The sequence below is a fragment of the Lonchura striata genome, chromosome 24 (genome assembly GCF_046129695.1).
Source record: "Lonchura striata isolate bLonStr1 chromosome 24, bLonStr1.mat, whole genome shotgun sequence".
Taxonomy (NCBI): domain Eukaryota; kingdom Metazoa; phylum Chordata; class Aves; order Passeriformes; family Estrildidae; genus Lonchura; species Lonchura striata.
Window position 1 is genome coordinate 1,390,036 of NC_134626.1, and position 25,705 is coordinate 1,415,740.

General features: G+C 49.4%; 1 protein-coding gene across 1 annotated transcript; it reads left to right on the plus strand.

Annotated features, from left to right (window-relative positions):
* TMEM201 (transmembrane protein 201) lies at positions 1 to 24,686 on the plus strand. The gene is made up of 11 exons (XM_077788095.1): positions 1 to 86; positions 5,881 to 6,001; positions 6,560 to 6,754; positions 8,152 to 8,328; positions 8,920 to 9,323; positions 9,681 to 9,884; positions 17,988 to 18,205; positions 18,770 to 18,841; positions 19,597 to 19,875; positions 19,977 to 20,108; positions 20,521 to 24,686. Exons 1-11 carry the CDS (start codon positions 13 to 15, stop codon positions 20,616 to 20,618), a joined length of 1,974 nt encoding a protein of 657 aa, XP_077644221.1. The 5' UTR covers positions 1 to 12; the 3' UTR covers positions 20,619 to 24,686.
* Positions 24,687 to 25,705: the final 1,019 nt, after the last annotated feature.

Here is a 25,705-nt window from a genome sequence, read left to right on the forward strand (position 1 = left end):
GCGGCACCGGGCATGGACGGGGCCGGGCTGGGCGCCGCCGCCTGCGCCGCGGCCGCGGGGCTGCTGCTCTACCGCATCGCGCGGAGGTACGGCCGGGGAGCGGGGCGAGGACGGAGGGAGGAAGGGAGGAGGAGGAGGAGGAGGGAGGCCGGGCCTCGGCGGGATGCGGCCCGAAGGCGCCATGCGGGGCCCGGGCCCGCCCGCTGTGGGAGCGGCGCTCCCGGAGAGCCCTGCGGGAGTACCGGGGAGAAGGGCTGGGAGCGTGCTTGCCATGCCGGGAACGGCTTCGTGTGCCCCGCGGAGCATCATCAAAGCGGTGAGCGCACCGTGCTGCCCGGGCACACCGCTCCCGGCTCGGCCCGGCCCCGGGGCGGCTCTGCGGGCAGGGCCCCCGAGGGAATACCGGGGACAAGGGCTGGGAGCGTGCTTCCCATGCCGGGAACGGCTTTGTGTGCCCCGCGGAGCATCATCCGCGCTGCGCTGCCCGAGCACACCGCTCCGGCCCATCCCGCTCCGCCCTGCTTCCCTTCCGGCGGCGTTCAGGCAGGGAAAGAGGAGATAGATCCCGCTCCTTTGAAGGATGGATTGCTGGGGAACAGGTTGGTAAAATAACAGCGCTTTTAGCACTACTAGGGGAGAGTCTATACAAGTCAAAATTATTGATTAGGGACCAAAATTCCTTGGTTACTTGTTTCTTTGATTAGGGACCAAAACTCTTTGGTTACTTGTTTCTTTGATTAGGGACCAAAATTCTTTGGTTACTTGTTTCTTAATTGCGCAGAGCCCTCCTGACCTTAGAACAAATTCAGAGCAATTGAAAACCAGGTTTGGAAAGCGTCAGGAGAGATGTCACGATTCAGATCTCGTGGAAGGAGAAATGCTCAATTTGACAGATTCTAATCTAGCATAGAATGGAAGGAAGGTAGTGATGTGTGGAATATAAGGCTTTCCAGTCTCTGTAGCAGCAATAGACTTTGCAGCCTGCTCATCTGTTAAGTGCTTCTATTGGAGACAAGCCAGTCCCAGGGGCTCCCTATGTCAGGATTCACTTCAAGTTAATGCTTTGCAAGGGAAGCATGTTCCTGCACCCTCAATGCGATGCCTAAGGTTTGCTCTAAAGCGTTTGCTGTTTGTTTAACCATATCGATGATCAAGAGACATTAGTCCCTATACAAGACATGGCCTTTCTGTGACATATTTAGGGTAGACAAGAAATCCAAGTGGCCTAAAGCAATCCCAGTGAAGCAGGTAAGATTTCTTTGACCCAGTTGAGGCTAGCATGCCTTTTGAGGGAGGAGAGTGGGTTTGTTTTGCTCAAGTTCATCAAAAGGTCTCTGGAATTGAAAGCATTTCTTCCCCAAGTCCTTGAAGACTGCCGGTAAATTCTTTCAGGTGACCTTGATAATTCTTTGAGGCTACATGTTTGTGTTTCTCGGTACTATCCTGGTACTTCTGAATTTCTTATTTTCCCTTGGTTTAATGAATCCCATAGTCATCAAGGAGGAGAGCTTAATAAGGGGCACAGATGTGATATGAGACATAGCTATGATGCTGCCTTTGCTTTTTGATTATCAAGGAGATAAAAGATTTGATGTCCAGATACCAGCAGAGCCTGGGGTGGTTGTCACTGGGTGTCCCTGCCTGAGTGCACTGGGCACCTTTTTCCTGGTTGAGAGGACACGAAGTGTGGCTCTTGGGGGAGGACAGGCTGCATTGTAACTTACATCATCACTGTACTAGAATTCTGGTCTTGTGCCTAAACCTTGTCTCTAGCTGCTACTTCTGAGTAAATGCATCTACATTAGAGCTCACCTGCTGGAATCTGGGCAGCTGTGATGTGTTTTTCTTGCACTGGACAATGGGGTTTAGTGTTGGGTCTGCCCTGACAGACCCCTTTCCTGACATGTGGTGGGCATGGGCACAGCCTGGGGTTTGGCAGCTGTTCTGTGCCACCCAGGAGTTTCCCTGCCAGGGAGCTGAGTCTGAACCCAGCTGTGCCAACAGTGCCGTGCCAGCTCTTGGTCTGTCCAACTGCCACCAGATGTGGCTTGATCAAAACTGACCTGTGCAAAACAGCTCCTCTTCCCCGTGTATTTTTGTTCAGATTTGCTGGCACAGCCATTTGAATAATTGCTTTGTAATCCAGTTGTGCCAGAATGAAGGCTGCTGCTTTAAATACTTTTAATAGAGAATTGGGATTTTCTTCTAATCCTTGGTAACCTGGTGAAGAACTGCACATCCACCAGTGTCTCTTTCAAGACTACAGAAAAGTAAACATCTTCTGACTTAAAGAGGGTGGGGAATAAATGTAAATAAAAATATTTACAAATCCAGTTTATTAATACCAGCACTTACCAAGGTAAACTGGTGTTCTGGCAATCCGTTAGAAGCATGGAGTTCAGCATGACCTTAAATGTGTGTTAAATGAGAAGGGAAGAGTTCTGGGAAGGAGCCTGGGTTCCTCATGTTACATGACAGACACAAACTAGTTGCTACCCAGTGTTTGTCAATGGGACCAACAGAGCTGCAGCCTGATCTTTGTGAGCAAAATAAAGGAATCCAGCAGCTTCTCACAAAGGAGCAGGGTGTCAGATTACCTGAGCAATGTCAAACATTTAGGTGTTGATGTCATAACTGAGTTTACCGCAGGTATTTTCCCCTCAATTTTGTCTTAAGCAAATATTTTCTACCTGCAAAAGTTTGTCCAGGCCTGGGAGTATTTTCTGAGCTTGGCTGGGTGTGCAGGTTACACAGCACCTCAGCTGTGAGTGGGATCTGAGTGTGAGTTGTGTGTGAGAGCTGTGAGTGTGCTTGAAGTAACTCAATCACTTCTTGTTGCTCAGGTTTTAGTTTGCAGGGAGGTTCTCTGTCCAGTGGAGCTGGTTCAGATTAGTTCAGTGGTGGATTATGAACTCCTCAGGGATGATTTGCCTTTCAATTTGCAAGGGCTTGAGCACATGGTAAAGGCTCGATTTGTGTTGGCAGTCTCATACCAGAATCTGACTTTGGAAGCAGCGTGTGCTTTAGCTCACTGCCCTCAGCTGCTGCCTGAATCCAGTCAAGGTAAATATAGCTCCAAAGTAGTTAAATCTGTATTTGAAGAGTCTTTCCAAATGCAGAACTTGGTTTTTGTTTTCTCAGTCCTGCCCAATTACTAGAAAATTAGCACCCTACCTACATGTTCTTACCTAAACAACCTTTTTCTCCCCTTGTTCTTCTGCATCCACCAGATGGGGAATTTGGGATTTTTTGCACCTATTTCTATGGCAACAGATTATAGGTTCACAGAAGGAAGTATTATTGCCTTTTATCCTAAATAATCCAGGATTTAGCCATTTGTTTTGCTTATATTGCAAATGAAGTGCTGCTATTTAATCCTTGGTAGTACTTCCTGAGCCTCAAGAGTGAGAAATGAAATCCTGTTTGGGAAAGGATGGAAAGGCCTAGAGGACAGTGAGGATTTGGTCTCTATGATAGTAGCACGTTCTCAGGTAGGGTTTGGCACTGATGCATTTTGCTTTACAGCATGACTGCTTTATTCATTTCTTCACCTGTGCTTTCCCTTTCTGTCATGCTTGAAATTAGTGCTGTTACCTCTGTCATGTCTTGGAATTTAGAGCCCGGGGGTGGGTAGAGGCTGAGGGGAGGTGTGTCTTGTTTCCTGGGTGCCAGAGGAAGGGATTGTGGCGGGTTCCACAGAGGCTGGACAATAATTCCATCAGAGGGTGGAGCTCAGGCTGTGCCCTGAGCCACAGGATCTGTGTGCTGCTGGCTGAAGTTACGTGTTGTATGTGCACAGCTTTTACACCTTTAATAATTCCATCAGAGGGTGGAGCTCAGGCTGTGCCCTGAGCCACAGGATCTGTGTGCTGCTGGCTGAAGTTACATGTTGTATGTGCACAGCTTTTACACCTGGGACAGTGAGATTGGGCTGATACAACAGGTGCTGCTGTCCATCCTCCATCTGGCTGTTTTGACATGTGCTTGGCTTTTGGACAGCGGGAGCTCATGGATAACTCAGACTATCAACCTGGATTTGTCTGCTTTAAACTCTGGGTTGGTTTGGGGGGTTTTATTGCCTGTTAGTTTCACAGTGATATTTTTATGTCAGATCAGTTGAGCCCCCTTGGCAGTGAAGAAAGTTGAGCAGGGAATATTCATTTTAAGAGGGGTGTGGGTGTTTGCATCTATTTTGAGATGAGAGTCTGTCATCCTAGTAGCTCCAGCCATTTTCTTTCAGCATCTGGCAGGGAATCCTCTGTACATTCTGACTTTTCAGTGCTTCATTTCAAGCATATCCTCATTGTTAGTGCCTAAACAGGAGGCTCAGACATTGCTTGAGGGTTTGATGTTTTATGAACCGAGTTTCAGGGCATGGTCTATGGAAATGTGAGTGGGAAAAATGTTAATTGTGGAGATCCAGCTGCAGAGGTGATGTCTGAGAGAGAAGACCCACCTGGCTGTTTGGTTGCAGGGTGCCAGGCAACACTTCTGTAGCATTCAGATGCTTCAGCAGCAGAGAACATTCCCTAGAGCTGGGAGCACTTTGGCTGCTGTTATTTGCTCCCCTGCTCTGTTGCCCTCTCTGCTGCTGCACTGGAGCCACACAGATTAATGAATTCCCTGTTGGAGCTGGGCTGCTGGCAGCTGGGTCCATCTGTCTGCATAGCTGCCATAGCGAGTCCTGGGCAGCTGCCCCACCTTGGAAGGGTGACTGGGACTGGTCCTGATAAACCCAGACAGCTGCTGTGCTGCCTGACCTGCCAGGGAGCTCCTCTTGGGGATTGCACTGAGTTCTGAGACAAATGCAGAGCTTCTCCAGCAGGCAGGCTCAGGGGTCAGGCCGCTGAAGTTCTTTGCTCAAACATCTGTCACAACCTGGTTTTGGTGGGGCCATGTCACAGCTGTTTGTATTGGCTGTTGTTTTAGCAGGATTGCTTTAGAAAACAGGGGGCTCATGGATCAAGGTCATTAATCTTTATCCCTTCAGTCCTAGTGCAGAAAAGCAGGGGATGCCCGTTTGCTGGGTTTCTGAGCACCGTCAGCAGCAGCTCTTGTGGATCCTGACTTCCTTTTCCTGGAATCCTGTGTATTAAGCACCAATTCTACTGCACTTTCTCATAGAATAGCATTGCTGATTATGGAGAGGGCTCATACCCCCAAATATGCCCCTGAAAAACAGTGAAGTGGGTAAATCACAAGGTTGTTATTAAAGTTCTGGCATGTCCATGGTACTAGAACAGAGGGATGATTGTCAGGCAGAATTTATTTCTGCTTTAGAATTCCATCTTTTCATTGCTGAAAGGACTACTCCAAGTCATACCATGAAGCATTTGGAGCGGGAAGATTGGCTGTTTGCCTGAATTTCACTTTTGGAAGCCATTGCTCTCCTCTCCATCAGCTGAGCTCAGTGCTCCTGCCTGAGAAGTTTGTTCTCCCCCCAGGAATGTCAGCATTCAGGAACACACAGAATCATGGGATATGATTCTATGCAGGTGCTTTTATTGAGAGCTCTGGGAATCAGGGGTACAGACCCGAATCTGACTCCGACATGGCTTTCGAGCTGAACGTATTTTATATTCTATTGTTATGTAACTTACATATTAATTATTAAACTTATATTGTTCTATTGTATACATTGACATGAGTTTCTCATGATCTTTCTTAGGCCCCTGACCATGATTAAATGGCAATTATATTACTAAACAATCATCACATCTAACAATTATATAATATATCATGTACAGGCTACATAGGTGCAGTTCTAGCAAGGTATAAAATCTTCATGTACCTAGGGTATTTATTTTTCCCAGGGTCTACTAAGCTTAATTTTCCTTTTAACCCAAAATCCCCATGATTTTAAAACCCTTTTACTACCAGGAAGAAGCCCACGCACGTGACAGTGAACTGCTGGTTCTGCAACCAGGACACGGTGGTGCCCTACGGGAACCGCAACTGCTGGGACTGCCCCAACTGCGAGCAGTACAACGGCTTCCAGGAGGTATGGGGCAGGCTGGCACACACCCTGGGCAGGCTGGCACACACCCTGGGCAGGCTGGCACCTGCCCTGGGCAGCCTGGGCCGCAGGTAGCATGGTACAGCTGCAGTGCAGGTGAACAGGCAGCTGGCAGCTCTGTGCTGAGCACACGAGAGCTCAGCCCCTCAGCTTGGGGAAAGAATCCACTGTGCTGGGGAGTGCTGACTAGAGAGATCCAGACAAATGTTCCTCTCTTACTTTAAAAGTGTAAAAGGCCTCGACCTATCCCTTAATAATACTTATTTTACTGTATGGAACAATTCTCCTCTGTTTTTGTGTTCTGTTAAATAGCAAAGCCTGCCTTGAGCTGAAATGCAGCACCACCAGCTGCTTGTGGTAGGTGTGCAGGACAGTGGAGATGGGGGGAAGATTTGAAGCGTTTTGTCTCTTTATTTATTTATTTTGTTACATAGGTGAGAGCTAATGAAATGCAGAACTGCTGACAGAACTTAGGGAATGTTGCTGTCAGCCTAGCTTTGATTTTATGATTGAATGTTTGCTTTTCCCCCTGCTTTTTGTCAGAATGGAGATTACAACAAGCCCATCCCTGCCCAGTACATGGAACACCTTAACCACGTTGTGTCAGGCAGTCCAACTTTCTGTGACCCCACCAAACCACAGCAGTGGGTGAGCAGCCAAATTCTGCTCTGCAAGAAATGCAACAACCATCAAACCATGAAAATCAAACAGCTGGCTTCATTCTCACCAAGGGAGGAGGTAAGTGTTCGTTAGGGACTGCCATCACTGAGAATGTTTGTCCAAGGCATTCCCATCCATGATCTGCTATTCCTGCTCTGTTTATTCCATGCTGCAGCCTAGCAAGCAGGAGAGAGAGCAGTTTTTCAGTGTGCTGTGGTATGATGTTCCAACAGTCTTCAGAAGCACTCTGTGGCACTCCAGCGCAGAGAAGTTCAGTGGTTAGTGTTGTACATTTACCTAATTCTACTTCAAAGCTGGACTGTTTCCCTGTTCTAGATGAGCACTGGAAACTGAAGCTTGAGCTCAAGACATTTCTGAGATCATCTTACAACTCCAGTACTTCCCATGGCTGAGTTTATGGGACCTGAGAGGCACAACAACCCACTAGTTAACATGAAGCCTTAATAGATTTTGTTTTCCTGAGGCCCTGGCTGTGCTGCTCTGCACTTACAAGTGAAGTGGGAGAGGAATCCTGTGCAGCCATGATTTCCCTGGTTGGGCACCTGTGCTTAGGAGGGCAAAGGGACTTTGCACTTAGAGCAACAGGACTTCCTGCTGAGCAACTTCTTGGCCTTCCCATTACTTAATATGCATAGAGGATGGGATAATGGGGTTTCTCCTTTGCAGATTTATGGCTCCCTAAAGTTTTGTGCAGAGAATTTAGTGCTACATTCCTTGGCCTTTTAACCATGGTCAAGCCTTAGGGTTAGGCTGTGCTATAGTGTGATATGTCCATCCTCTGTCTTGCCTAATCCAGTCTGCTTTGTGTAATTATAATGAGTTTAATCAGAATGATTCCTGGAGAACAGATTGAAATTTGATCATGCTTAATGATAATATTTTTGGCTGGTGCCCTTTTCTCAGCTTTATTTCTGGTCCCTGCCTCTTGCCAGACCTATCCAGTTGCTCACATACTGCCAGCCTTTGGTCCCTTTTTAAGCATTCAGTGGGCTGCAGTGCCTGTGCCAGCTGAGAAACCTGGGATTGTGTTATCCAGTGTGCTTGGATAAGGGTGTCAGTGACAGCAGGGCTGGCTGTTCCAGGGAGGGATGAGCCTGGAGTGAAGGAGCCACAGGGATTTTGTGTCCCCTTATTGGAGGAGAAGAAGAGCAATTCTAGTCACTTGTCTGACCTATGTGAGATCATGAGATCTCAACAAAGACAGCAAAATCGGGCAGGGAAATTCAACATCCTGATGTTGGGCCACAGCAGCCTTCTCCAGGGCTCTTCTTTGCTGTCCCTTCTGGGACGTGGAGGCTGGCTCAGCTCAGCTCTGTGTGGGGCTGGCTGTGTGCCTGGCCTGCAGCTTGCTTCAGGGAGCTGGCCCTGTGGGACTGGGGTGACCTTTGCAAACGTGACAACCGGTGAGGCACGTGCACTTCTCACCTACGTTTCCTCTGCTCTTCCCTCTCCAGGGCAAGTACGATGAGGAGATTGAGGTGTACAAGCACCACCTGGAGCAGACCTACAAGCTGTGCCGCCCGTGCCAGGCTGCTGTGGAGTATTACATAAAGCACCAGAACCGGCAGCTGCGGGCGCTGCTGCTCAGCCACCACTTCAGGCGCCGGGAGACGGACAAGAGCTACACCCAGGTAGGTGGGGACCCATCAGGGAGTGCAGGGACACAGCTCTGCCACTGCACCTGCCTGTGCAGCTGGGAGAGGGAGGCAGCAGCCCGGGGCTCTCTAGCCCTGGGAGCTTGGGTGCGTGGCAGCAGTTTAGAAGAGCACAGGAGAGTTGCCAGAGATGCTTGTAATGTTAGCTTGAGGTTTGCCTCTTGCTGGTGTCATTCAGCATAGTTGCCAGAAGGTAACTCTAATGTAATAATAGAGTGGAAGGAAAATAATGGGACAGGCAGAGCAAGGGAGGTAGGGAAGCCAATTTATGAGTGCAGTGCAGGAAATTACAGAGTACAAGGGAGAAAAAAAAAGAACAATGGGAACTGAATTATGACCTTCTCCTTGTTTCACTGCCCTGCCTGAACTTGGCTTCTGCTCATGTCTCTGCAGTTGCTCCTTGCTACTTTACAATAATCCCATGTGGTGTCAGCCCAGTACAGAGACTTAGAAGGACTTGAGCAGAACAGTCCAGTAAACCATACAGTCTGGAAGTGTTTCATACAGCACCGTTTCCAAACCATGCTGCAGTTCATTCTGACAAGGTGTTTCTCCCTCCCTCTGCAGAATTTGTGTTCATCCTCCTCTTCCACTTCCATCACCACGCCAGCTCAGGTGATACTTCTGCGGTTCCTGGCCTTCCTCAGCTGTGCATTCCTGGTTCTGATGGCCTGGTATGGGTCAGGCGACCCCTTCTCCCTCAGCACGGCTGTCCCTGCTGCTGTCCCCTCCGGCCCCGCTCCCGTGCGGAACAGGACCGGCGCGAGCGCCCGCGGTGACAGTGACAGTGACGGTGACAGTGACAGTGGCAGCTCGGGGCACGGCTGGCCAGAGCTGCTCCACCTGCTCCCGGGGCACCTGCTGGAGAACCTGAGCGCGGCGTGGGCCTACGGCAAGAATCACCAGATGGCAGTGGCTGTGCTGGGGCTCTTCACCTGCCTGCTGGCCGTGTTCCTGGCGGGGCGCATCAGGTGAGTTCGGCTTCTGTCTCACTCAAGCTGCTTTAGTGGCAGCTCTCTTGTCCCGTGTTGCCTCGGTGATCCAGGGCTAAACACGTTCCAGAAGGGCACATGTAGTGCTGCATGCCTCGGTTCGTTCCATTTAAGCTCAAATTACTGTGAATGAAAAGCTGCCTGTGCAGCTCCGGCAGAAAATGGAGCTGATCTGCTCCGACACTTGCCCGGCAGCAGGCAGGGCTGCACACGAGGTGCTGTAGTCAGCGGCGGTGCAGAGCCTGCTCAGCCTGGGTACCCTGCCCACCTTCCCTCTCCTTGCCAGGGCCGGGGTGGTTGGCTGGTGACTGAAGTTGGGCTCTTGTCCCGTGGCAGGCTCCGGCGAATCGATGCCTTTGCCTCGGTGCTGTGGTTCGGAGTGATGAGCCTGCATTTGGCCGAGCGCTACCTGAAGACGGAGACGCCCAGCTGGCTGGACACGGCCAAGTTTGGCACCACGTCCCTGTGCTGCCTGGTGGGCTTCACCGCAGCCGTGGCCACGCGGAAGTCAACGGGCCAGCGGAGATTCCGGCCCCGAAGGTCAGAGCCAGAGCAGTGACGCTGGGGGAAGGAGGAAAAAAGCCTTGTGAACTCTTTGCGACTGGTGCTTCTCTCTCCTCTTTGTTATTTTCCCTTCCTCTGTGTCTCTTTTTTAAAATTAGATAAGCAGTGAAGATTTCTTCCTTTTTTAAAAAATATATATATTTATATATGCACTTATATATATGTGTGTGTGTATATATATATATAATTTTTCCCCATCCTTGCTTACCACTGTGCTAGCATTTCCACTGCTAGCCATGGAAGCTACTTGTGCTGCCTCCATTCTCCCTTCCTGTGCACCCTACATCAGCAGTACAAATATCCAGCTTCCCCAAAGCCCCTTCTTCCAGCAGCTGCCTCACAAAACTCCTCCATAAATGCAGCCTCCTCCTCCTCCCCATTCTGCTCCTCCAGCCAAAGAGATTCTGGCTCCTCCTGTCCTCCTGGTTCTTCTCACTGCCTGTCCATCCTTAGCCACTCACAGAGGAACCCTCTGCCCTGATCCACCATGGGGCCTGGGCCACCTTCACTTTCCTAATGGTGCTGGTCATTTTAATTTGGAACTGATGGGAACTTGCCTCTGGATTTGGAGCCCTCGTTAACACGTGCTGTGGTGCCCAGGCACGCGAGGAGGGGACCACACAGAGCCCATACCTGGTTCTTCTTGCCTTCCACTGTGTAGCATCACTTACCTGCACCCTCTCGCTCTGCCCTTCTCCTGGCTCCTGTTTCAAATGGAGAAGTGTCCTTAAGTGCTTTTGTCTGAAACGTCAGTAATTTATTCAAAAAGGTGCTTTAAAAAGCCGTGGTGCTCAGGGTGTCTTAATACCTGAAAGTATTCAGCTGTTTGAGGCTATATTTTCAGATCTACCAGTGGTTGTTGCTTTCAATGCCAGTTTTCTTTGGGTTTTTTTTACCCACCTGCTCCCCAAGCAACATCTGTGTATAAGCACAGCTGGATAAAAATGCCTCTGTTCCTCCACTCCTATAGCCTTAGAGAGAAGTATGGGACTGCCAGGCTCATGCTTTCATTGTACACCACTGCTCAGTCAGTGTTCATTGCTGGCAGCACAGATTGGCAGGGTGTGCTGTAGGAAGGGGTGGGAGCTCTGCTGTGGGACTGCATGGCAACAGAGATGGATTTTTTTGGGTTACTTGCAGGGGTTCTTTTTGCAGTCTGGCATTGTGCTAATACTGCTGAAAAAAGGGTCTGGAAATTGTGACTTGGAGTTGAGTGCCTGGCACTCCTCTGCCGAAAGCTGTGGTGGCTGGGTATTATTGTGTGGGGAGGAAGGAACTTACAGCTGTTGGGGTTTTTTAGGATTAACTTGTTGGGGCCTCTTAGGATAAGCAGTCTGATTATCCTGCACTGTTGTTTGAAAGGCACTCCACTGAGTTTCTCATATGGACTTTGGTTTTTCAAGAGGAAATAGCACTTTTACAGAACATCTGCTATTTTCTTCTGTTCAGAATAGCACAATGAAACTCGCCACCCTAATAGTCTGATGTAAGTTAATTGGGTCTAGTGATCTTCCAGTGTATAAGCTATAAAATAATCAGAGTGGAGCTCTCACTGTGAAGTATCTGCAACTCCTGCTGAAAAATGCAGACACTACTGGGTGCTGCAGATGCTGGTGAAATTAGAGGAGCTTTTTTAAAGGAAACAAAAGCTATTTCCTAGCTGCTCATACTTACTGTTCCTCAAACTGCTGTTCATTGTGAAAGCATAAAGGTAGCACTGCCAAAAGCTCTGAAATTCATTAACAAAAAGCCAGGCTGAGTCATGGGAAGGTGCAGCTCCTGGCTGTGTGCCTGTAACTGAGTAAGGAAGTGGCCACACAGACCTGCTGCCCACCTGGGCTCTCCTTTGGAATCTTTTTCTGGTGCCTTCAGATAACTGCAATATCCACCTCCAGGCTAACAGAACCTGCTTCCATCTGGTGCTTGTGAATGATGCTGAGGGTTGTTTTATGTACCCACAAGAGGAATCCAGCACCTGCAAAGTCTGGTTCCATCTTCCACGTTCCCATGTCCTCACCCAAAACATTTGTCTTCCAGCTCACAGGCATGGGAAACCTTGAGCTGTTATGGCCATTAAGTGAAATAAGGCATCTGGACTTTTTTTTTAATTCCTCCCTTCTTCCTGCTTCAGGACTTCCAAATTCTCCTCATAAAGTACATGTAAGAAAATACTTTTATCCGTGATTGTCTTCTGCACTTACTTTGTACAATTTGGATTGAAATTCCTCTTGCTGTTCTCCTGTGAGATGTGTCCAAGGAATGGGAGGAACCTCATATTTGAAGGATATACTGAGAAGCCTCAAAGGAGCGTTATGAGAAGCTGACAAACTCAGTGGGAATGTCATGCCTGATTTCTGTCAGCAATGTCCTTTTATTAATAAGAATGAAAAGTATCTGTCCAAATTCTCTTGCCCAGTAGTAAGGAAACTCTCAGTGGCAGCTTCTAAGATGGCTGGCAGCCTCTTCAGATGTTTTATTTTCAGGAGCTGAAAGTTGTGTTGAGCTTCACTGTGTCCTGTTTCCTATCGAATGCTATCTCCTCTAAGTATCTGTTTTCCTCCCTTTTTAGGAGCACTTTTGTTTTTTCTATTTAAACGTGACTCATCCTCAAGCTCCCTGGGGTCAGGCACCTTTTGTGACATTTTGCTCTTAAATGTTATATTGGTTTACCATGCCTGTTTTTTTCTCTTGTTATCTTTTTCCCTGTGCAGTGCTGGGATGGGGAGGATGCACACTAAATTTTGGGAACAGGCAGTTGCTAGAACTGTGGGAAGGAGAGAATTTACACTGTGAAGCCTAAATAATCCTGTTAAGGAATGTTTTAGCTTTGTTTGCACAGCAAGTGCAAATCTGTACTGAGTTTAAAGTCTTTTAATGTGGGAGATATGTTAACTGCAAGTGACATCCGTTTGTCTTCACTTTATGCAAATTAATACAAATGAAGTATATTTACTAGTTGCACTAATTTATATGTCAGAACATCAGAAAGCTACTTTGTTTTATGGCCAAGCTGAACAGCTGATCTCTGTGGTGCTTTGTTCACAACTTACAATTTAAGAACTTTTGTGCTCGTAATTGGGAAAATTTCAAAGGTGAAACAGAATAACAAAGTGCATATTGAAGTGGGGCTCATTTAATGCCAAAGAAGCTTTTGTTTTTGCTCAGGTGTCAGCTTATTTTCCCCACTTCTGGGTGCCTCAGCATGTCTGTGCTGCTGCTTCTAAAAGCAACCACCACTTCAGAGCCTCAAAACCAAACTTGCAGCAATTGAATTTTTGGTGTTTTAGAGACTCTGATGCTGACAGCCTCCTTCCTTTCTCCTTGTCTCACCTGCTTTTGCTGGTGGTGGAGGATGATGGCTCTTTAGGGGTAAGGGAAGAAAGGAGGAGGAAGGTGGGGTTTGTCCAGAGGTGTTCTGATTTATAAACTGCAGCATTCAGTCTGTCCCAGTTGTCTCAGACATCGAGCCCTGCAGAGAAGTTGTAAGTTAGCAGTATTCTACATTGACTGTGGAAAAAAAGTAGTCAAACCACTACTGCCTTTGCTGAGACTGTTCTTGCCACACCTGATTTCAAAGCCAGATAGGCTGTCCCAGACACTGCCATGCCATAGGTTTTATGGAAGGTGCTTTGCATTTTTCACCCAGCAGTTAGATATGTCATCTAGATGTAGATATCTGAGGTACATCATCTAACTGCATGATTGCTTGCCCCACACCGAGCCCAGCAGGAAAAAATGTGTGTTTTGGTGCTCAGTGGTGCTGTCCTGTGCAGCTGAGGTGCTATTTTCTGTGACACATTTCCTTCTGCTGGGTGGGATAAGAGCCAACAGAGGCTTGGTAACAACTAACAGCCACAGCTGACACAAAATCATCCAGAACCACTTGGTCACTGCTTTGAGCTTCTTGTTTTACCTTTGCTGGGCTCTTACTTCAGGCCACAGAGCAACACATGGTGGTCTCCAGGTGCTGTTTTGTTGCCCGAGGATTTTCTCAGCCATGCAGGCTAGAGCATGTGAATATCTTAACAATATTAGAGGGCTTTAGCCCAAAAGCCCCTAATTTGAGGTGCTGCTTTTTCATACTAGCCATGTGTCTGGACCAGGGGATGACAGCAGCAGAGCAGAGCTGAGGTGCTGGGGGGTTTAGTGGGTTTGTGTGTCACTCAAAATCAAATCTGCTCCATCCCCAGGTGCCTGGCTCTGGCTCTGAGTGGCTGTGGCTGATGTGCCAACTCAAAATCTTGTGCCCAGCAGAGCCAGATTTATAAAGGGGCCAATGTGGGTTCATTAAGTGCCTTTCCCTGGACAAGATTTGGGACAACACTGTGTTGCTTTGCTTGGTGGAACATGGCTTCAGCACGGGACAGCAGTGCCCGTGTGTCTGCCAGGCCAGCGCTTCTGTCCTTCCTGTGCCACCACTGAGCCTGGCAGGGCACAGGGGGACACTTGGGCTAACATTTCTGAGCAACTGCAGCCTCTGCAGGGAGAGAGAGCCCAGAGGTAGCAACCGAGTCAGCATCTCTGCTGCTGCTGCTTCTCTTCTTCCTGAGGCCCTCAGTGACATCAGTGCATGCAAACTGATGCCGTTGTGACCCTTCACCATTCTAAACACGCTGTATTTCTATCCAGTTCTTTCCTTTCTCCCAACTCCTCCTTTCCTACATCCATGCTTTGCATGCCCTAGTGAGCTTGGGTGTGTCAAAAGGGTGAGAACACGTGGGAATGTAAAAATGGTGTCGTGGCTTATTATTTTGGCTTTATGAATATTTCTCAAGTGCGCTGAAATTATGTGAAGCTAATAATCATGCTTAGATACTATAGAAAGTGTGTATTGATGTAATGTGAACAAAGTATTTATGCTCTTATAAAAATTAATATAATTAATAGCCAGTTAATTGCTCCAGACTGACTGCACTCATGAAAGGTGAAGGGAGCTGTGCTATGGTTTTCAGAGGTGCTGTTGAAATCGTGTGCTGTCACGTGCAGCCTGCCATTTCCTTCCAGGTGTGCTGTCACCTGCAAAGACACTTGGCTCTTTGAGCATGGCAGGTGCTCTCCAGGGAAAGGGACAGTACTCAGTCCTGAAGTCATCCCTCTAAAGCCTCGTCTGGGACCAAAGCTCTTGGTGTACAGGCAGGAGGAGGCTCCTGCCCACTCCTGGCATGCCAGCGAGTCTGGATTTGTGTAGGCGTAGGATGTGCATGTACACACACACCTCCCTGCCACCAGCTGGGGAGGAAAGGTACAGCTGATGACAAGCATCTCTACTCTAGAAGGTCTTAGTGCAGGATGTGGCAGCTCTAATTCAACCCTCCTTTTTCATCCAAAGCAGGACAACAGGCAAGAGGCAAGAATTCTTACTCTTGGCAGCTGAAGTTTCTAGCTCTCTAAGCCACATATCAAAATATTAATATGTCTGAGAGCTGTGCCCATTTTAGCACTACTCTCCCTTGTCCTTGTGCCTGTTTTTTATTCCTGTACTGCTCTTCACTCGTGGTTCTGAGTTTGACAGGAGGCACAGGCTGTGGCCCTGAGTGAGGAGGTGCAGCAGGGCAGGGCAGTGTCAGGGCACACAGGGTTAACCTGTTCCTGGGTGGCAGGGACCTGGAGGTGCCTGCTGTACATGGGCAGCTCAGTTCCCAGGGGACACTGAGTCCAGAGGAAATATCTCACCCCCTGGCTGACACAGCTCCAGCTGCCAGGGCAGGTGAAGCTGGGCACGGCCCCCAAGCTCCTGCCTGTGACTGCACCTCACCTTCTTTCCTCATGGGCTGAATAACCTGACAGAGGAGTGGGGCCCTCTGCAGCCTGGCCTGCCCCGTGCCCTCCCTTGTCCCTCTCTGTCCCAGGGATGATGCAGCACCTCTGGTAAAATGTGAATTAAGCAGGCACACACGTGTGGTGCTGTGTGAATAACAGGGAGCTGTTGGGACAGAGGAGGGGAGGCTCTCCTGGCAGGACGTGTTTCTTCAGGACCGTGTACAGTCCCAGACCATGTAATACCTTTCTTTATCTATTTATTTATTTTTAAAGTATCTGTGTAGCAGAGTTGTGCCCAACTGTCTAGTAACATTGTGATCATTGTAAACACTAATTAAGATACCCAACTTTTGATGTTCACAATATCAAATTCTGAAATAAACGGCTTCCGGGCCTCGACTATTTCCACAAACTATCTGACTCCAGAGCCTTTTTTTTTCCTTCTTTTTTTTATGTTGCTTTTTTTTACTGTTGCCAGAGCCACTATTACCATGTGACAGATGGCTTGGAGCAAAGGCACAGCTGCAGTGCTCCATCCTGGGGCTGTGATGTGGTTGCTTCCTGCCTCATGATCCTCTTGATCTCCTCACCTTTTTTTTATCTGCTTCTGGAAGAAGTTTTAGTTCAGCTACCCATTCTCAGGCATGAAGCTCATTCCCATGAGAGCTTTAGCAGCATCGAGCCCTCTTGACATGGCAGTGGCAAACACTAAAGAGTGCAGAGAACAGGAACAGGATTTTGCACACTTAGCAGGAATTTGTTCAGAACAGATCAAAGTTTAGGACACATTTTGGTCAGAATTCAGTCCTAAGGCATTAATAAGCTATACTTGAATATCTTAGCTCCTCTTTGCTAATCAGAAAAATCCCTTTTCTGGATGGTTCAAGACCATTCTTCACTGCCCTGAGGCTCTGGCTGCACTAACTGGGTGAGGTTGAGCAGTGGGGCTGTTGAGCAGCAGAGCCCATGGAAGCCTGATCCAAAACAGTTACAGTCCCAGGACTGTGGTTATGAGTGATAAATTACTGTAATATCTCCCAGCCCATTAAATGAAAGACTTCCAAAAGCCAATAAACCAGTTAAGCTGTTTTCTGCTGCAGCAAGGAGCTGTGTAAAGTTGGATCCTTTAGCCCAAAGACACAGAAGGTGCAAAGTTAGGACAAAAGAGCCAAGTTGCTCACAGGTGATGCTCTGGTTTGGCCCTCCACAGCCATGGCACAGTGAGGGGTAGGTATCACTCTTTCTCCTTTGATTCATATCAGTCCTGGCTGCACTTCTAATTCCCCTTCCCATTCATTTCCTCTTACAAAGCTGAGCTGGGCACACCCATCTGTGTGTGTGGGATGCTCTGAAGGGCTCCCCAGAGCAGGACCCCCTTTAAAGGCAGATCCTCTGGAGCCTGAGAGCTTGGGCCACTGGGGCTGCAAGGCCAGAACATCCCTGGCTGCTTTAGAGGCATGTCCTGCACCAGCACCCTGCTTGGCTCACGTGTTCAGCCTCACTGAGCTGGTCAGGATTGGTGCTGGCTGCCTCCTACTAGCAGATAACTCATTTATAAGATACTTTAAATTGTAATCTTCACTCTGGAGTTAGCATGGCATAATATTGCTGCACCAACTCTTTTATCCCCAGGACAGAATGACACGTGCAGAAAGCACCCCACAGTGCAAGGCTAAGATTTTCTTCACCCTCTGATTTCCTCCTGGCTTTCCTTGGACAGAAGAAAAGCCATGTAACCATGTTGCTGCTCTCATCTGTCTCTGTTTCCATTCCAAGTGAGATTAAGGCTCCAAATATTGTATCTGCTAAATTGTATCTGCAAAGTCAGATACCTCCTTTTAAAAACGTGTGCACTTCATACTCAGTTCTTCATCATGATTTATTTGACAGTTCTATTACCTGTTTCTAAGTAAAAAAAATCTTACAGAGGAACAGAGATTCTGGTTCATATTCTAGACTTTCTTTCATGTATTTTCATTAAATTGTCCAAAAGAATACAAAATTCCTGTATTTTAACATCTGGACTTCTTAAAGCATTCTCTGGGTAATTTTCTCATCCAGGGTATTTTCACTGGCATTCCTAAACTGTTCTACCCTCTTTTCCACCCTGTATTTTAGGACAGGTTGGTGCACAGTAATTTAAGTAAGGTTGAGCAGTTCTTTTCCCAAAGTGTAGCAACATTCCTGTAAACTCTTCAGCACTCCTGCACTGAAAAGTTGGTGCAAACCTGGTACCAAAGCAGGTGTTCCTGCAAGCAGGAGAGAGGCAGGTGCTGGGATTTCTTGTTGCTAAGTGTCTGTCATGCGTGTCCTTCACAGGTTCCTCTCTGGGGACTCCATGACTGTCTTTCCCAGCAGCCCTGGCACAGCCTTCCCTTCACCTGCCACGTCTCTGTTTGTCCCAACACCACCCAGTATCCTCCACCTGACAAACCAGCAGCTCTTCAGGTCCCCACGCAGAACTGCCTCGTCCTCTCTTCCCGGCCGTCTCAACAGGGCGCTCTCGCTGGGCACCATCCCCTCGCTGGCCCGGGCAGGTGGGTGCAGAGGGAGCAGCCCTGCAGTGCTGCAGGAGGAAATGGGCTGGGAGGGATCCAGGAGAGTGTCCAGGCTGTCAGAGGGAGCAGAGCTGTAGTGCTGCAGGAGGAAATGGGCTGGGAGGGTTCCAGGAGAGTGCAGGGGATGTCAGAAGGAGCAGGGCTGCAGTGCTGCAGGAGGAAATGGGCTGGGAGGGATCCAGGAGAGTGCAGGGGATGTCAGAAGGAGCAGGGCTGCAGTGCTGCAGGAGGAAATGGGCTGGGAGGGTTCCAGGAGAGTGCAGGGGATGTCAGAAGGAGCAGGGCTGCAGTGCTGCAGGAGGAAGTGGGCTGGGAGGGATCCAAGTGAGTGTCCAGGTTGTCAGAGGGAGCAGCCCTGCAGTGCTGCAGGAGGAAATGGGCTGGGAGGGATCCAGGTGAGTGTCCAGGCTGTCAGAGGGATTGGGGCTGGATCCACACATTACAGTCCTGCTCCTGTGGCACAGAGGAGTATGCAGCATTTGGGTTTGGGGTTTGGCAGCAGCTGAACCAGCTGGGTTCAAATGGTTTCATTTCTGATTTTAGATTCTGGCTACTTGTTCAGTGGAAGCCGGCCGGCCTCGCAGTCATCCCAGTCCAAGGAATTCCCAATATCAGGTACTGCTCCAGGCCTTCCAGAGCAACAGGATTTGCACTGAGTGGGTTGAAACTCGTGGTCTGCTTGAATTCTTTCCTCCCCACTCACATTCCAGTGAAAATGTCCAATTTGCTTCTAGAAATGCTACAGGGAGAGTCCCTGCTAGAAGTGGGGAGGCGTTGAAATCAGTGCTGTGTGTGTTGGATGTTCTCCCTGGGAGAGCTCGCAGTGACATCACTGAGAGACAAAACAAGAAGCCCTTGGCTGATTAGAGCAGAGTGGGACAGGATATTCAGCTGCTCCCAGGGCAGCTCCTTTGTAGCTTTCCCAGCAGGGTGCTGCTAGTTTGGCTGCTCCGTGACCTGTCTGTTGCCCTTCTGGCCCAGACAGGTCAGTTTGTGCTGCTGCAGAGGCAGTCACAGCCCTGCAGCTCTGGGGGACGTGCCAGGACAATTCAAAATGCAAAATGCACTGTGCAGGCTCTCCTGGATGGGCACAGCTGAGCAAAGACAAAGCTCACCAGGCTCCTGATACCTTGATTCCTGAGTCATTCCTGAGTGTACTAAAGCACTTACGGAATTTCTCTGTGTTTTGCAGTGTGGGGACTCTAATAAATAATTTCAGTACAAGGTACATTGGTGGACACGTGCAACTGCCATTCCTTTTCCTTGTAGTACTACGAGAGAGTTAAAGAGCCTAAGCTGAGTTAAAGAGAGCCGTGCCTGCTGCAGGGGATGCTAACCCGGGGGCTGTCCGTGGGCTGTTTGTGTTGCAGATCCCTTCTGGCTGCCGGCGGGCAGCCGTGCCCCGTCCCGCCTGCCGTCCCCGGCGCCGTCGGTGGCCGGCTCGGTCACCTCCAGCTCGGGGTCGCTGCGCGTCCGCCGGCCGCTCATCAGCCCCGCGCGCCTCAACCTGCAGGGCCAGAAGCTGCTGCTGTTCCCTCAGAGCGAGGCCCTGCTCAGCCCGGGCGGCTCCGAGGAGCAAACCCACTCCGACAGCAACGCCTGTGCCCCCGAGCTGCCCGGCTGCCCCAGCAAGAGCCTCGGCGTGCCTGGTACGGCAGCGCCGCGCTCCCGGCGAGCCCCGGCCACAGTGGATGGGGAACCTTCAGGAGAAACCCAGGGCGTGAATTTTCCTGTCTTTCTCTCCTTGCAGATATGAGATCTGCTGTGGAAGGGGGGAGTATTTGCAGTGATAATTCCATCAAAAAGGAGGATCACTCATCGCACTCATCTACCTGTGTGGTAGACACAACTACCAAAGGGGATGATTTGGCAGGCTGGAGAGGTGAGTACAAGTCTGGTGACTGCTTTGTGCACCTGTGAGCATTTCTGTGAGGAGAGCTGAGATCTTTCCTGGAAACCAAGTAAGTAGATGCTAAATGGACCTTCAGCCCGCTATTCTAAGATCTTAACAAGGCTTTTCCTGTTCTTTGGACTGTCTGAAGAACACTGTCAAAGTGCTAAACTGAGACAGAAGAAGAAGGGTGGGGATACAGGTGTCAACAGCATCAGATAAGACTACAATAGAGCCAAAAGAGAGCAATGGAGTCTTTCCTGAAAGAAAAAGTGCTTCAGCAATTTCTGCTTGTGCTGAAACACTGGCCAGAGAGAAACAGTACAACATATGTTCACTTTTACTTATCAGTTCTTTAACACCTCTTTCTACAATTCCCTTTTCTCCTCTGTGTTCTGCCAAGGTCGCTTTGGTACCTCTGCTCTCCGGGGCCTGCTGGCCGTGAGCCTGACCCTCAACGCTGTCTTCACATCAGCCTACGTCTACAGGAGCCTGCGCTGACTTGTGCCAACACTCCCTGTCTCTCTGGTTCCACCTGGTCCTGAGGAGACACCAACAACTCCACCACGGCTTCACGGCCAAGGCCACGCCACCGGTGCATGCTGTTCATCAAAAAGCTACTGTACACTCAGCTGGCATGAGAAGGAACCTGGGCAGCTGCTGCCATCACTTCCAGGTAGAACATATCCCAGGACTGTTCCTGGAGATGGCAGGCAGAATTCCCAGCTCCAGCTCAAAGCAGGAGGCCACTCCAATGGCCCACACACTTTCTTTCAAAAGAACTGAACTGAGACACCTGAAAATGTGTGAGCTGCATTTTTAGGAACCTACCCCATGCTCTTCTTTTTGACATACTGACCTCGTGCTGATGGTGCTGGTAAAATGGGGAGAATTAGAACAAATGAGCTGAAGAAGAGGGATGGCTTAGTAGCTGGTGCTGGGCTTTGGCAACTGTAACAGCACCCCCAGGCTCTGCTCAGTGGTTCCTCTTCTCTCTTCTCTCTGGCATTCTCCTCTAAATTGTCAGTGAACTTTCTTTAGTTGCCTTAAGCTTGCCTAAGCACATGGGTGACCTTGGCTGCTCTGTCATGTTCTTGCATCTTAGATGTCCTTGTGCTTCCAGCTGGACCTGGCCCTGAGGCCACTTTTACCAGTTCCATCCTGGCCATGCTGGTTCTCAGCCCGCAGTGTGTGCCTGTGTCCAGCCCTCTCTGTGGCTGCAGGGCTGCACAGCCCCCAGACAGACACCTGTGTTGGCTGCAGCAGAACCTGGAAGCCCAAGCCTTGCTTTGCCCAGGAGGCATGAACTGTGCTACTCTAAAGTGGGTAAAAAGAAAGGATCCTGGTGTGCTTTGCACCACAGTCGAAGGGCCTCAGCTCACAGCTCTGCTGGAGTTCTCACTGAAGCATTGAGTGGCAGAGCCTGTTCTTGCTGTAAATCGCACAAATCTGTTCTGTTAGAGGTGGGTGAGGAGCTGTCTGATTGTATACATCTACCCAGAAACCTAACACCTCAGTCTGACGTTGGGATTTGCTGAGTAACTGTTTAAAATATTTCTTACTAGTAAAATGCACAGGTGCTCTCAGTGGGAAATGCCAAACCTGCTTCTGGACAGTTCAGCCTTCTGGATAGATTCTTCTTTTCTAGCCCGAGGAAAGTAGTAGATTTTCAAAAGCAGTTTGTAGTTTGGGTATTTCTGGATTTTGGGTAGGTCTTCAGCATTGCTTAGAATTCATGGGCCATTTAGAATATTGTGCTGAACACTCAGAGTCATTTAATGCATCTTAGGGAAAAAAATCTTGATGTTTTGGTTCTCAAAAACCAAGTGCAGAGAGAAGATTCACCAATGTGTTAAAAATACCTGGTGAGAAGAGAGTTGACTTGCATTAGCTGTGTATTTCCTGAAACAGGACTCAAATGTATTAAGAGGTTTTCTGTTGTCTCTTCCTTTGTGCTCCTTTACCTCAAATTTCACCCCCCTGCCCCACTGCCCTGTGTTTGCAACCTGAATTGGTGATTTCCATCCTCAATTGGTGATTGGTGTCTTTCCCTCCCTTTCAGTCTGCTGCTGTTCCTCTCTTGTGTTCTTGCATGTGCACAGAGCAAAGTGTATCTGCTGCTGAGCATGGAGCCACAGCTCGCAGTGATGATCACTCTCCTTTCACTTTGTTTTCTTTGTTGCACGTTTTAGTTGAGCTCCTACCCAGCCTCACTTAGAGCATGGGAGCCCTGGCCAGGTTCTGATCAGCTGCATGTGACAGCATAAACGGGGCTTTGCTGCCGATTCAAGCACTGAAAACCTGAGTGTCTTTGTGTTTTCCAAATCCCCCTGCATGCTTTGAGCTGCCCACTTCCAGCTGCTGCTCCCACCCTGCCTGTGGGTGAGCCTGGTCCCTCTGTGGCTCGCAGGGGAGGCCGGGGCTGCTCACGCTCGTGCTGAGCCAGGGGCTGAGGAAAGGTCACTGCTGGCTGCATCTCCCTCGGCCTCCTCGGGCAGCAGTGAAGGGCTGCACTGCCAGCACCTCCTGGACCAAGGCGCAGAGCCAGGAGAGACCTGCAGCACAAAGATATGCTGCAGACTGATGAATTCTATTGTAACTTGCATGAATTGTCCCTTGTAGCCAAACCGGACCCATAACCTCGTTGTGAAGAGATTTTTGTCCCTTTTATAGACTTTGCACGCTCACCCGAGCATGTGTACAGGCAGGATGATGGCAGAGCAGCTGCCAAGCTTCTCTTTAGGCCTCTGCTCTCTGGGTTTCATGATGTTCTGGTGCCATGTGTGATCCTTGTCCCACCTGGAGGCCTCCTACACAGAGAGACGAGCTGCCAGAAAATGCCGTGGCTTTGCTTGTCTCCATCACCCAGCAGATGTGCACTGTGACTCCATGTATGCAAACCTCCCTCTTTCACCTGCCAGCCTGCGCTGAGTTTCACCACCACACTCGACCAGATTGCAATACCAACCTTCTCCTCCTCTCCAGCCAGCCAGGAGCTGCAGCATCTCCATCTCTTCCCACCCGCGTTCCAGAACGAGAACACTAACCTGTCACTGCACTTCTGTGGCTGCTCACTCAAACTGTTCTTGGAAGGGGGTTTGGTGACCTTGTCCAAAGCAATAGAGAGACTTTGGGAATTGGGAAGCTTTTCATTTGGTGCTAGAACTCTCCCGTGGTGCTCTCATTGTTGTGAAGCCTTTCCTTGAGGAACACACGAGCGTGAGTGTGTGTGTGTGTGTGTGTGTGTGTGTGTGTGTGCGTGCAGATGTACAAAAACATTTGCAAGGTTTCTTCATTTCAGAAGATCTGAGCCCATGTTTGTCTGTATATTGTTGGCCTTAATCTAGCTCGTAGATACTGTGTCTATCTTGCTGCTCTTTTCTGTACAAAGCTGGTTTGGAGGAAGCAGAAGTTTATCTGGTCCCCCTGTAAAAATATCTGTGACTGATGATGTTGATCTTCATACAGTGTTGTTCAGAGGGGAGATTTTATTTTTCTAATACTTTTCCTACTGTAAAAACTGTTGGAGTGTATGGAGTGGGAAAGATCTTTACAAAATGGCCTGATAAAGATCTGAACATGACTTAATAATACCAACAATTAATGATGAGGTCAAGTGAGCTTTATTTCCAGACCTTTTCCATTTCCTACTTTCCATTGATAATGTCCAGGTACTTTTTCTTTGGCTATGGGCTTGTTAGGCATGTTCTGAGACCTTGCAGATACTTTAGATGATTTTGCTGTTCTGAATTAGAAAGAATTTGTATTTTGGAGTCTGGTTCCAGTTCCACAGTCTGGGGAGTTAGGCAGATGTGACAAATATTGTGCACATATCTATTTGATGGGATAGAGGGAGTGGGTAGAACAAGTTGCTGGTTTCTGAAGATTACCATACCTTTTTACATAAAACCTTAGACATTAAATTGGTCACTGGGGAGAAAAAAAACTCATTGCTGGCATATGTAGGCCAGATTCACTGAATTTTAGCCTATTTGTTCAAGCAACAGATGAGGCCTGTGAATGTTTGATTCCCGCTCCCTCTTCCTGGGTGCTGGGAACATCTGTAAAATCTGTAAATCCCTGCTGAACTGGCTGGGTTCCTTGTAACAGGGCAGCTGGACTGAAGGGCTTCTGTTGCCTGTGGATGCTGCTATATTTTTCTTCCAAGCACCATTCCTGGAAATAATGATGGTCTTAACTTCTCTCACAGACATTTGTTAAAAGGCTAGAATGGGCCTATTTGGCCCATACTTTTTTTTTTTTTAATAATATATGTTGCATCCAGAAATTACCATCACTGTGTTCTGGGCTGGGAGTAAGGTACAGAGTATTTTTTGACTGAATGGGTAACTAGAGAGGGTGAGGAGGACAACTTCAAGTCCTAAACCTTATTTCCTGTGAAAGAAAGACTGTATGTTATGTGTGTGTACTTTGGGGAGCTGTATCACTGTACAGTTTAGTTAAACATGCTCCAAGGAAGGAGAAGCTGTTCCTCGGAGGTTTTTAGTTCATGCTTCGTGTTTAAAGAGGAATATTTTTCTTTAAAAAATAAAACCGGATAAGTTTTCACCTTAGTGTGCGTGGTCCAGTTATATGCACACCATTCTTCTGTGTTCATTGGGCACTTCAGTGGTTTTTTTTCTTTGTGAAGTCATGACAGAGTGTTTATGTATTATTGTATAGTCCTTAATTTATATTTTTATTTTGTAAGGTAAATTAGGAGGAGGCAGCATAAACTGATAAATCAACATTTTTTTAAAGGAGGATGTATTTTAATTAAATGACTGGCAACAGCTCACTCCTCATTCTGTACACACAGGTGTATTTTGAAGGATTTAATGACTTGGGGTGCTTGCACAGGTGCGACATTGGTAGAATCCACGGTGCTGCAGCAGAGCAGCTTCTCCATCAGCTCCGGTACCGACAGGACCGCGAGTGGCCCCGGGCCGGATCCCGGCGCGCCGGGGCGATGGGTGCGGGCACAGGGCTGTGTTTGCCCCTGGGCGTGGCGGGCGTGCGGCTGAGCCCGCGGCCGGGAGACGATGGGATTCCGCCGGCTTTGCTCGCAGGGACCGAGCTTCGCCCCGACCTGTGCCCGCAGCCCGACCCCGGCCCCTCCTGACCCGGCGGCGACCCCGAACTGACCAGGCTGGGCCGGGCCGGGGGTGGAAGGGCGGCGGGGAGAGGGTTTAGAAGGGCCCGCGGGGCTGGGGCGAGCGGAGCGCGGGGCCATGGCCGAGACCGACCCCGGCGAGCGGCAGGCAGTGGGCACCGGGCCGGGCACCGAGACGGGCACCGAGCGCATCACCGAGCGGGGCACCGAGCGCATCACCGAGCGGGGCACCGGGCCGGGCACCGGGCCGGGCACCGAGTGCATCACCGGGCCGGGCACCGAGCAGGGCACCGGGCCGGGCACCGGGCCGGGCACCGAGTGCATCACCGGGCCGGGCACCGAGCAGGGCACCGGGCCGGGCACCGAGCGCATCACCGAGCCCATCACCGAGCGGGGCACCGGGCCAGGCACCGAGCGCATCACCGAGCGGGGCACCGAGCCGGGTACCGGGCCGGGCACCGAGTGCATCACCGAA